The sequence below is a fragment of the Hyperoodon ampullatus genome (genome assembly GCF_949752795.1).
Source record: "Hyperoodon ampullatus genome assembly, chromosome: 1".
Lineage (NCBI taxonomy): Eukaryota > Metazoa > Chordata > Mammalia > Artiodactyla > Ziphiidae > Hyperoodon > Hyperoodon ampullatus.
In genome coordinates this window covers 116,539,623-116,552,567 of record NC_136914.1, presented here as the reverse complement: position 1 = coordinate 116,552,567, position 12,945 = coordinate 116,539,623, and the positions used below count along the sequence as shown (strand labels likewise).

The following is a 12,945-nucleotide window of genomic DNA, read 5'->3' as shown; positions in this document are numbered from 1 at the left end:
TGCTCAAATTCTGAAAGGAGGGGAGTCCCCAGGGTCAGCTTGAGACCCAGATATCTAAAAGAGATGTTCAGAATCCTGGGGTGATGAAGAATGAAGAAAGCTCCAAGCACTAGTGACTGGAAATTTTCAACATCAAATTCTATCTGGAAGAAAACTTAAAAACATCTAGAACTGTTTTTTTTAAATCTATGCTATCATCAAACATGCCACAGAAAACTAATTTAAAAAATAGTGTCTGTTTCCATAACTTGTGACATCAACGACGTATGTAGATTTCTCCTCTGATGGAGAGTCGTTTTCAATGTCCATGTTTAACTTCTCTTGTCTCCAGATCTGTGGACATCCTGGAACTGACCGAGCAGGAAGAACTGCTGAAATTCCACTACCATACTCTCCGGCTCTACTCGGCCGTCTGCGCGCTTGGGAATCATCGGGTGGCCCACGCCTTGTGCAGCCACGTGGACGAACCGCAGCTGCTCTACGCCATCGAGAACAAGTACATGCCTGGCTTGCTGCGCGCTGGCTACTACGACCTGCTGATTGACATCCACCTCAGCTCCTACGCCACCGCCAGGCTCATGATGAACAATGAGTTTATCGTCCCCATGACGGAGGAGACAAAGAGCATCACACTCTTCCCCGACGAGAACAAAAAGCACGGCCTCCCGGGCATTGGCCTCAGCACCTCCCTCAGGCCGCGGATGCAGTTTTCCTCCCCGAGTTTTGTCAGCATTAATAACGAGGGTTACCAGTACAGCCCTGAGTTCCCGCTGGACATCCTGAAGGCCAAGACCATACAGATGCTGATAGAGGCCGTGGAAGAGGGCAGCCTTCACTCCCGGGACCCTGTCGGGGGGACCACTGAGTTCCTCTTCGTCCCTCTCATCAAGTTGTTCTATACCCTGCTCATCATGGGCATCTTCCACAATGAGGACTTGAAACACATCTTGCAGTTGATTGAGCCCAGCGTGTTCAAGGAAGCTGCCGGTCCCGAGGAGGAGGGCGAGTCGCCAGAGAAGGAGCCCTGCGTGGAAGACTCCAAGCTGGAAGGAGCCACTGAGGAAGAAAACAAAGGGGGTAAGAGGTCCAAGGAAGGCCTGCTCCAAATGAAACTGCCCGAGCCAGTTAAATTGCAGGTAATCAGAGAAAAAGATTGCAGTGAATTTCACAGCCTATTAACACTGACCTTTGTCTCTTTTTCTGTGTGTGTGTGTGTGTGTGTGTGTGTATGTATTTGTATTCCTGGGTAAAGATAGTTCTTCATAAAATTAACCAACTTCCTGTTATGCCTGGGGACTTGCCCATCTAATTTTCTTGCATTTGGAATGAAGTTCATTTATTTTCCAATTGAGTCAGTTGACATATTTTTTTGTATTTTTGTCAAGGTGGTTTCCTTGGTCAAGTACGTGTCCGCCCAACATACACGTGTGTGTGTGGCATGTCGCTATTTCTCTGTGTGTATGTGTGTGTGTGCGTATTTGTGCATGTGCATGTGTGTATGTCTATCTGAAAGGAGCATAGGAGATGGGTTTTTGTCCTGCCAGTGTTACCGAGTCCAAGCTCATGTTGCTCGCCGCACTGTCCAGTAAATCGAGAGACGAGGTATTGGGGCAAGGAATAGTGACTTTATTCAGAAAGCCAGCAGACAGAGAAGATGGGGGACTGGTGCCCCAGAGAACCATCTTGCCTGGGTTGGGATGCTGATTTCTTTTATAGAGCAAAGAGGGAGAGGTGTGGAAGTAAAGTTTAAAAAAAAAAAAAAGGGCAAGAAGTTATTGCAAATATTTCCTGGTTCTGGCCAGATTCAGGAGGGGATGTGTTAATTTCTTCTTCCTGCAGCCATTCACAGGGGGGCCTGGTCAGGATGTTTCCTGTGAGCTTAAACAAAGGTATTTTAGCTTAACATTTAGGCATGGGAGGCAGGGTCCCTGGAGACGGACCATTATGTATACTTTAAGCAACAACCCTTTAGTGATCAACTTGTAGCAAAAGCAATAGAATATAAAGGTTAAAGTAAAAGAAACGAATCCAATATGGAGTCAGATTTGTTCTTCCCTATTACACTTCTTCTCCCTCTTATTCATTAGCAGTTTCCTTACGTCTCCTTGTTTCCGTGGATGCATTTCACCACATTTTGTTGGAATGCCTGAAATGCAAGGCTTTCAGTGCCTGTTTCCAACCCCACCTCTACCCTTCCAACCTTAGGACGCTTGCTCACCAGTAGGTGCGTCCATTCTCACCCACAAGATTTTACTTCCTTCCTGTGTTTCTAAAGAATCAAAGACCTTGCCTGTCTTTGTGCTCATCCAGATGTCCCAAGGACCCTTTCCTAATGCCTCTTTGGTTCATTAGCATCAGTTTGTTGCTTGCATCCTTGACACCCTTTTTTTTGCTCTTCCTTCCTTAGTCAACCCTGATTGAGGTCTTCCTCTGAGCCAGGCACTGGGTGCTGGGTGAAGGAAGCTTACTGTCTCTGGGGGAAATATACACTTATTGATATGTATTTCTGTTAGAATATCTTATTGTTCATCGCATTACATGCTCAGAAGGAAAAGAATGGATTTTTAGAAGAAAGAAAATTTCAACTGGAATACTGTGAGTAAGGTGAGGGAAGGCCTTTCTGAAAGGGTGACTTTTTAGCTGGGGTCAGATATTTAGTAGTGGGAGCTCAGTACTTGTGAAGAGGGAGGGGAAGAGTGTTCTAGAAGCTTTCACATGGAGCACGGAGCATGACAAAGGCTCTGACTCGGGAAGAGACCAGATCAGTGTCTGCGGGGAAGGAGGGTGAGATAATAAGCAGAAGGCAGTTCGTACAGAGTCTGGCTGTTTGCTAAAACCAGCCATAGGGTGGATGTGAATTTTATTCTAATTTCAATTAAAACCTCTGAAGAATTTTAGCAGGTTAATTTTATTCTGAAAATCTCAGTAGAGCTCCCTGTGAGGGGAGTAAGAGAGGGTGGTCATCCGGAGCCCACTTAGTAGGACGCTGTCATGCTGGTTCAGACCCGAGGGGGACAGTGCTTACACTGGGGTGGGACAAAGCCAAAGCGGATGGAGAGAGGGACCTAGACACTAGGGCTGTCTCAGAACTGGCATTGACAGAAATGGCCATGTTGTGGATGGTGATAGGGTTTTAAAGTCCTCTTTAACACTGCTGTGTATTTATATCACAATTGGTATAAACTTGGGCAGAACATGTTGCTACTGATGCGCCATATCAGTTCAAAATCCTTTGGGCTTCTGGTAAAAGAATACCCAGCTGACCATTTAATGAATAAGCAATAAAACCACTTAGTTAACTTAAAGTCTGGAGGTAGACAGTTCTAGAATGAATGTAGTAGCTCAGTGGTGTCATCAGGAACCCAGACCTTACTGTCTTCCTGCAGTCCTCAGTTTATGTTTTTTTGTTGTTGTTGTTTTCGTTTTTTTTTTTTTTTGCGGTACGTGGGCCTCTCACTGTTGTGACCTCTCCCGTTGCGGAGCACAGGCTCCGGACGCGCAGGCTCAGTGGCCATGGCTCACGGGCCCAGCCGCTCCGCGGCATGTGGGATCCTCCCGGAACGGGGCATGAACCCGTGTCCCTTGCATCGGCAGGCGGACTCTCAACCACTGCGCCACCAGGGAAGCCCAGTTTATAGTTTTTATCCTAAAGTGTGTCACTTCCTTCTTCCTCCAGTGTTCGTGTCATTAGCCAGTTTTTGAAAAGAGGATATTCTAGCCCATTATGAATGGTGAAAAATCTTTCCCAGACGACCCCTTGCAAACTCCTCTTCATTATCTCATTTGCCTCTAGCTGCAGACGAGGCTGGGACAGTAAGTGTTCATCAGAGGGACATCAGAGGGTATTTGCCATTTGGGCTTAGACGAATTATGTTTCATCCCCTGGGACTGAGCACATTGCTATCTACATAAAATCAGGATTCTGTTAATAAAGGAGAAGAGTTGACAACTAAGCATGTGTGCCACAAATTTTGATTTGATATACATTAAGCAAGTTGCAGAAATTAAATTTGGTGTCTTTTTAATCATCTCTTTAGATGTGCCTGCTACTTCAGTACCTCTGTGACTGCCAGGTCCGGCACCGGATAGAAGCCATTGTGGCCTTTTCAGATGACTTTGTAGCCAAGCTCCAAGACAATCAACGATTCCGCTATAACGAAGTTATGCAAGCCTTAAACATGTCGGCTGCACTCACAGCCAGGAAAACAAAGGAATTCAGATCACCACCTCAAGAGCAGGTATAAGAATGAACTGAAAGGTCTTCCTTTTACTTTGGGTTTTAGTTCATTCAGGTTCCACACATTGCAAAATGATACCAGAAGTTGCGAGTGTATTTTTCTCCTGTTCTCTTTAAACTGGCTATGTTTGTTTAGTCAGTATCCATAGGTCTCACCAAAATTGCCTACTTATTTGGTCTCACCAAAATTATCTAATTATCTGTTAGTTTAAACAGATGAGAGACTTATTAAAAGGTATCAGGTGTATTACGGACTCTGTGGAAACCACTGTGCCAGATTCTGAAGTTCTTCAAATAGGATTAATATCCAAGCACAGGTGGGTCTTTGTTGGCTGGCACAGCACTGCCCCAGCTAATAGGCACCCTTGACTCCTAGGAATTAACACTTTTCATTTTGTGTCTCCTAGAAGAACCCAGTGTCACTGCCACCAGTCTTGCAGGAATAGTGATCACCTCTTTGTGGTTCTTCCTCTGGTTGCTTACCTCCAAACCCAGGTCTCCCTTGGGTGCAGCAAAACCAAAAGCCTATGCCTAAACCCAAGAATGAGCTAGTCTAGGATTGTGCATTTTCTAGCATCCACCTCAGGATGGGTCTCATAGTGTGAGATATTACCAAAATGCAGCTATGGTGGTCACAAGGTATAACTGACAGATCGCGTCTTCAATATCTTACCTTGCTATTTCCCTCTATGTCCAAGATACCTTTGAATGAAAGTGTTTAGGGACTAATTGCAGAATTTATCTTTTTCTAACCAGAATGTAATTTCTTTGAGGGAAGGGACATGGAATCTTGTTTATTGCTGTAAACAACATTTACTGAGGCAGAGAACAAGTCCAACCTCTCCCAGAGTAATTCCATTTGTTAAACTACTATTGGGAGACTTGTGCTTCTGGAAAGATGGAGTACATGTGCCTTTCCCTATTCTTCCTTCTAAGTACAACTGTAACCCTGGACATTACATAAAAGACAACATAAGAAGACTCTGAAAGATAGAAGAAAGAGTGGCTACGGAAGTTGGGAGCTGAGGAATGACATGGTGGTGAGTTCCCTGGGTTTTCTTTTTGCCTCACCTATCCCAGACTTGGAGCTAAAGAAGCCGGCAACGCAGAAACGCCAGCGGGCATAGACAAGAAAAGCCCCAACAAGTGCCTTCTCTGTCTGGCCAAAGGACCAGAAAAACTGTTTTTTCTAGCAAGACAGAAAACTTTTAGGTAATGACCATGCTACTCCAGCCAAACACCACAGTAAACCCTGTGCCCCACCCCCTACCCAAACCAGCAGACACTGAGTGGAAAGCTTAGACTTCCACTCTCACCAGGCTGTACACAGGTGCTCCAACTGGGACGGTGGGGAGCTGGGACTTTATCCCCGCTGAGTGGTGATGAGACCTACCCCTTCCTGAGTGTCAGTAGAGGCCAGGGAGGGAGATAAACCAAGACACTCTTACCCTTTCCAGCCAGGGTTGTGTGAGTTCAGGTCCACTGGGGACCTGGATCTCCCAGCCTCACACAGCAGAAACAAGGTCTCCTCTCTCCTTCATGGAGGTCAAGTGGAGAAATGAACTTTCCACTCCACCTGGCAGTAATGAGGCACCCCAGCCCTTCTTCTGCTGGATAGTGTCAGAAGAAGCCAGAAGTTTAAATAAGAACCAAAGTCTCATAACATAATACCAGAAGTATCCAGGCTTCAATTACAAATCACTCATCACACCAAGAACCAGCAAAAACTTGAATGAAAAATGACAATCAATAGATACAAACTCCAAGATGACAAAACTAAAAAAAGAAAGTTGCAGCAAAAAAAAAAAAAAAAAGAAGATACAAAGAAGAGCCAAATGGAAATTTTAGAGCTGAAAAATACAGTATCTGAATTTTTAAAAACCTTCAATGGATGGACTTAACAGCAGAATGGAGGAAAAAGAGAAAAGAATCATTGAACTGAAGAGAGAACAATAGAAATTACCTAGCCTGAAAAACCAGAAAATAGAGTGAAAAAAAAAAAAAATAGAGCTTCAGGGACGAGTGCAAATATAGCAAAAGGTCTCACATTTGTGGCATTAGATTTCCAGAGGGATAAGAGAAAGAGAGTGAACTGAAAAAATACTTGAAAAAATACTGGTTGAAAACTTTTCAAATCTGGCAAAAGGTACAAAGATAAGAGATTCAAGAAACTGAGTAAATCCCAAACGAGATACCCCCCCAAATCTAAACCAAGACATATCATTGTCTTTAGTTTTCAGAAGTTTGACTAAGAAAAATCTTGAAAGCCCTGAGAAACAAATGACACTCATAGGGGAAAGACAATTCAAATGACAATGGATTTCTCATCAAAAAATATGGAGGACAGAAGGAAGTGGCACAGCATTTTTCAAGTCCTGAAAGCAAAGATCTGTCAACCAGAATTCTATATGCAATGAAAATACCCTTCAGGAATGAAGGGGAAATCAAGACTTTCTCAAATGAAGGAAAACTACCAGAATTTGATTACTCTGAAAGAATGCCTTCTTTAAACAGAAGGGAAATAATGAAAGAAGAAAATGTGAAAAATCAGGAAGGAAGACAAAACACAAGGTGTTAAGGGTAAATACAATTTCCTTCTCCTCCTGAGTCTTCTAAATTATGTTTGATGGACAAAGCAAAAATGCTAACTGTCTGATGTGTTCTAAATGTATGCATAAGAAATATCTAAGGCAATTATATTTTCAGTGGAGAGAATAAGGAACATAAAGGAAGATAAGGTTTTTATACTTCATTTAAATTGGTAAAATATTGATACCAATAGACTTGAGATAAATTATGTATATATTAATATAATATCCAGTGCAACCACTAAAAATGCTATGCAAAGAGGTACACTAAAAAATACCATGGATAATTCAAAATGGGATCCTAAAAATAGTTCAGGGAACTCAAAGCATGTTGGGAAAAATAAATCAGAGAGAACAAACAGAACCATATCAGTAAATTCATGAATATAAATAATCTAAATACACCAAGTAAAAGACAGAGATTGACAGAGTGAATTTTTAAAACTTGGCCTAACTACATGCTGTCTACAAGAAACTCACTTAAAATGTAATAATATAGATATGTTTAAGGTAAAAGGATGAAAAAAGATATGTCATGAAAAATTGATCAAAAGAAGGTAAGAGCAAAGAAAATTATCATAGACTGACAGGAACATTACAAAAGGATAAAAGATCAATCCACCAGGAAGACAAATGTGTATGCACTAAACAAAAGAACTGCAAAATATGTGAAGTGAACACATATAGAACTGAAAGGAGACATAGACAAATACACAATTATAGTTGGACACTTCAACACCCCTCACTCAATATTTGAAGGAAAAGCTAGATGGAAAATCAGCAAGAATATAGGAGAATACAACACTGTCATCAACTAGTAGGATTTTTGGAAATTTGTGGAACACTCCACCCAATAACAGAACACACATTTTTTTTTCAAGTGCCCATGAAACATTTGCAAAGATGGACTGTATCCTGAGCCATGAAACAACCTCAAAAAATGTAAAAGAATTGAATTTTTTTATACAGAATGTTTTTTTGACCACAGTGGAGTCAAATTAGAAATCAGTAACAGAAAGTTAACAGGTAAATCTCTAAACACTTGGAAACTAAACAGCACACTTCTAAATAATCCATAGTTTGAGAATCAAGTCTCAAGAGAAAGTAAAAACTACATTGAACTGAAAGAAAATGAAAATATCACATATCAAAATTTGTGGAAACAGCCAAAACTGTGTGAGAGGGAAATTTATTGAATTAAATACCTAACATTTAAAAAGAGAAAAACACTCAAAGCAATAATCTAAATTGCCATCACAAGAATTTAGAAAAAGAGCAACATGAACCTAGAACAAGTAATACAGAACAGATGAGAAATGAATGCAAACTGAAAACAGGACAGTTACAAAAATCAGTGAATCCAAAAGCTGGTTATTTAAAAATATTTGTAAAGTCAATAAAACTCTAGAGAGACTGACAAAGGAAGAAAGAGAAGATACACATTATCAAATCAGGAATGAAACAAGATATTACTACAGACCCTACGGTTGTCAAAAGGATCATATGGGAATACATATATGCATACTGTATGATTCTGCTTATGTAACGTTCTTAAGATACCAATAGTATAGAAATGGAGAACAGATTAGTGGTTGACAGGAATTAGGGATGAAGAGCAAGCAAGATGGAAGTGGGTGTGGTTATAAAAGGGTAACAGGAGGGATCCTGAAATGATGGAATTGTTCTCTCTTTCGACTCTATCAGTGTCAGTATCCTGGTTGTGATTCTGTACTACTGTTTTGAAAGATGTCACCATAGGGGGTAACAGGGTAAAGGGTACACAGGATTTCTTTGTATTATTTCTTACAATAGCATGTGAATCTACAATTTTCTCAAAATAGTAGTTTAACAAAAAATTCAAACACAAAGCTCTAAAAAGAAAACTTACAATTGTTTCCTAAAGGAAAATTATGGAACAGACTTTTCTTCATTTATGAATTTAATACTATTCTTCATTTATGAATTTGATACTATTGTATCTAAAACTAAAAGAAATGGAAGAAAGTTTCTTGCAGTTTGTTTAATTGAACCATTAATGTTAGAAAAAAGCATAGTTATCCATTATATTACTCTTCAATTATGTTTGGTTTTCCTTCTTCTCTACTGTATCCTTCTAAAAATAATTCTTGAAAATATTCAATAAAGCATGGAAATTAACTAGAAAAAAAAGAAAATTTAGGAGAAGCATAATAAAAAATTTTAAAAACCAACATTTAGATCTTAATTGATTGAAGAACGCCAAGTATACAAAGGTCTAATATTGTGGAATTGAGAAAGAGAAAGCAAAAGACATGACTATTTTTCAGCATGCTAAGATTTGAATGATTTATTTGTGGTGTTTGTTGGATTGAGTGATAGATAATGATTTTTCATCTGTTGGGCAACCAGCTATGAATACTGAAAAACAGATTTTGAACATCTTTGTTTTTTATGATCTTCTTTTCTGTGCCATTCCTGAATTCACTTTTCTTTTACTCTAGTTCTTCCTCTTTTGTTTTTCCAAACTTTCAGATCAATATGCTTCTCAATTTTAAGGATGACAAAAGCGAATGTCCATGTCCCGAAGAAATCCAAGACCAACTCTTGGATTTTCATGAAGATTTGATGACACATTGTGGTAAGGTCTTCTTGACCTACAACTCTTATTAAATGTATATTTTAGTACACATATACTGGTACAAAAGTAAGTATGTATGTAAATACGTTCAAAAATGTACATGATGCCTGTTAGGAGTTCATATAAGAATATTTGTTATGGCAAAAAAAAAACCCATGTGGGAAGTCATGAGGGGTACAGAGATCAGAAAGGCATGAAGACCAAGCAGGCCATGACCAAAATTCTCTATTTTCCCTCCTTCCCTCAGTGGCCTGGGGAATGGGGACATGTAACCAGGTGCTTTTGGCAGAGAGGGGAGTGTTAAGTTAATTTAGTCTAAAGAAATTTGATCACAAACAGTTGTATTTAAACTGGTTGAGGGGCCACTTTTTAGGACTGGCCTAGGAAATCTGGCACATATCTTTTGAAATTAATTAATGCTAAGGAACTCCTGCATTAAATTATATGTCAGTAGCCCAAATCTATTAAGGGGATTCTCCCTTATTTTTATTCTAAGAACTTTTAAAATGGAATTGATTGGATGTTCTGAATGTGTGGTTCTTTCTCCCTTTATGCAGTGGTGTGGATAAGTCTGCATCTGCGTCTCAGTTAAAGAAAACGAATTAGCCATTTCTTAAGTGGTATATATACATATATAGCGCCAGTGATATTATTTTCATTTTATTTTAATGAAGAGAGTAAAAGTATATTAATTCAGCTTATGAATGAAGAACCACTGAATGACCGCCAGAAGGTTATACTATAAATACACACACACACACACACACACACACACACGCATTTATATATATACTATAAATAAAGGAGTGCTCTAAAGTTGTAGAATTATTGCTTCAGGCATAAAGTATTCCTTAGTTTAGGATATCTAATGATATCTGCTCTCTCTGTCCCTCGAGTTATTAAAATATCACTGATATTTTTGGAAGTAAGTAAGGAGGATAAAAGACTAGGGAGGTTTTTAGGCAGGGCAGAACCATAGGTCTAAACAGTGCCCAAGGTCAAGAGATGCCTGAGGGTTAGCCCAAGTAGCACAATTGATTTTGACTCCTAAGAGACTCTTTTCCCTCTTTGCTTGGTTTTATATTTTGTACTGGCTGCTGATAGCTCTGATATCACAAGAACAGGGGAAAAAGAGAAAGAAGGAAGAGAGAGCAATGAGTGACTCTTACCTGTGAGTGCTAGTGGGCAAGATTGCTTAACTCAGTGTCATCAGCTGTTTCAGACATGGCAGCATTGCTTTAAGCTATGAATGGAAAAACTTGCAAAACCTGAGAATTATTTATCCTAAATGTTTTTTTAATATTATTTTTTCTTTTCTTCTTTCTCTTTGTTTTCTTCCTACTAGGAATTGAGCTGGATGAAGTTGGGTCTCTGGATGGAAACAGTGATTTAACAATTAGAGGACGCCTGCTGTCCTTGGTAGAAAAGGTGACATACCTAAAGAAGAAGCAAGCTGAAAAGCCCATTGAGAGTGACTCCAAGAAGTCGTGTGAGTTATGAAAGGGCACTGCTAAAATGACTCAACTACGGCATTTACTCATCACTTAAATATTATACTAGATGAACCAGTGAGAAAATTGAGTTTGCAGCTTCCAAGAAATCAAATTCTTAAGTAGATGCCTGTAGCTGCCAGAAGTAGACAGCAGCATCAGGCCATATTTGTAGGAACAGATTGAGAGATGGCAGCTTTGAAAGGGTGGATGGGCTCCCTAGAGAACTAAACACTTAGGGATTGGATCAGTCTTATCAAGAGAAAGTATAAAGCAGGTAATTTAGCCTTCATATCTAAATATTATGCTATTGACTTTCAAATATTCTTGCATCAAGTTAAACCTTTTCTTAAAGTTTAAATAGATATTGTCTGTAACTATATTTTGGTTCTGAAATATTTTCTAAAGTTTTATGCATTTCTGATTCATCCATATAATATTTAACTGAAAAGTCACAGCTGATACTCTGTGAAACCAAATAAGCACACTGAGGCAATCGGTCTTTGAGACACTGCACTCTCATCCAGAAGGGTTTCATGAGGTAGGTCTGTGAGATCCACTGACTTACTGTCTCACTGCTGAGACTCCATTCATTTAAGATGCAGTGTTGGTTTATTAATGGCTTTTATGGAAAGAAAAAAAATCATGAAAATTTTGTGTTTTTTTCACACTAACTTACAAGGGAAATCTTTTATCCATACAATTACTTCTAAATTTATTCTTCAGTATCACAATCAAATTTGAGCCAGGTCTTCTTCAAAATCAGAGTTCAAAGTTTCTTATGAATCACTTTTTATTATTATCAATTTTGACCTATTAAAACTGACAACATGGTTTTGAGATACATGGAAGTATACTGGCATTTTATCTAATTTTTGTATTTGGTTAAAATTGGTAGTTTGTTTTTTTTTTTTTTTTAGTATGGTATAGATTAAAACAGGTTAAACAGCTTCTTTTGAAAATCAGACAGTGTATTGGTGATAGGAACTAAGTACCTATGTATGAATTAGTCACATCAACCCTACTTAGCTTTGATAATTTTACTATATATTTTAAGAGGTTTGGAAGTTCTATTGCTTTTAAGTGTGCTATATTGCTTGTCACATTGCAAGTAATCTTCTATGTATGGGGTAACTTTTCAACTTAATACAGTTTCACAATCAAATCCTTTTGAAGACATTTTAAGTGACAATTAGGGATACAAATTGAAGTAGAAATATAATTTCATGAGGTTGCTACTACAAAGGACTCAAATGAGGAGACAGTTAGATAAAAAGAAAGCTCCTTGAATGCCCATGGTTGACCTTTATAAGGATATATGATGTCAGATCTTCTGAGAGGAAAAGAATGGAACAAAGAAAATAAAAGTAAAAGTAAAATAATAGGACCACTCATTGATTGCCCTATGGATTGCCAATAGTAGTTTTGAAAAAGTGGCTACAATTTTGAAACAGCTTAAATACCTTAGTTTTAAGAATAGTTTTTAAAGAAAATATTGTGTATTTTTATCCTTGCATGTCTGTAACTCATTGGTATTGACATATTGACATTGAAGAATATTTAAATGAAGTTTATTTTTTTCAAAAAATATATTTTTGAAATTCTGGCACAAATATTGATACCAGTTTGGCTTATTTGAGATATGCATTTGAAATGCCCATCTAATGTGTCTTATTATTCTCCTTTTTAAAGAAGTATCCATAATTACTTTGCAGCCACTCTTCAGCAGTTGATTTCTGAGACCATGGTCCGATGGGCTCAAGAGTCTGTTATTGAAGACCCTGAGTTGGTGAGGGCCATGTTCGTGTTGCTCCATCGACAGTATGATGGCATTGGGGGTCTGGTCCGGGCTCTGCCAAAGACCTACACTATAAATGGTATTTCCGTGGAGGATACCATCAACCTGCTGGCATCTCTTGGTCAGATTCGTTCTCTGCTGAGTGTGAGAATGGGCAAAGAAGAAGAGAAACTTATGATTCGTGGATTAGGGTAAGTTATTTACTATGACAACCT

The 12,945-nt window shown here is 39.0% G+C and overlaps 1 protein-coding gene across 2 annotated transcripts in view; it reads left to right on the top strand.

The window, feature by feature from the left end:
* Positions 1-12,945, top strand: part of RYR2 (ryanodine receptor 2) — a gene marked incomplete at both ends in the record, with an annotated part of 724,637 nt that overhangs the window by 492,721 nt on the left and 218,971 nt on the right. For both annotated transcript variants that reach the window (XM_079725493.1, XM_079725494.1), the window contains 5 exons: positions 332-1,136; positions 4,038-4,238; positions 9,337-9,442; positions 10,788-10,931; positions 12,648-12,921. In XM_079725493.1, the coding sequence (XP_079581619.1) occupies positions 332-1,136; positions 4,038-4,238; positions 9,337-9,442; positions 10,788-10,931; positions 12,648-12,921 (1,530 nt within the window). The remainder of the gene's footprint in view (positions 1-331; positions 1,137-4,037; positions 4,239-9,336; positions 9,443-10,787; positions 10,932-12,647; positions 12,922-12,945) is intronic.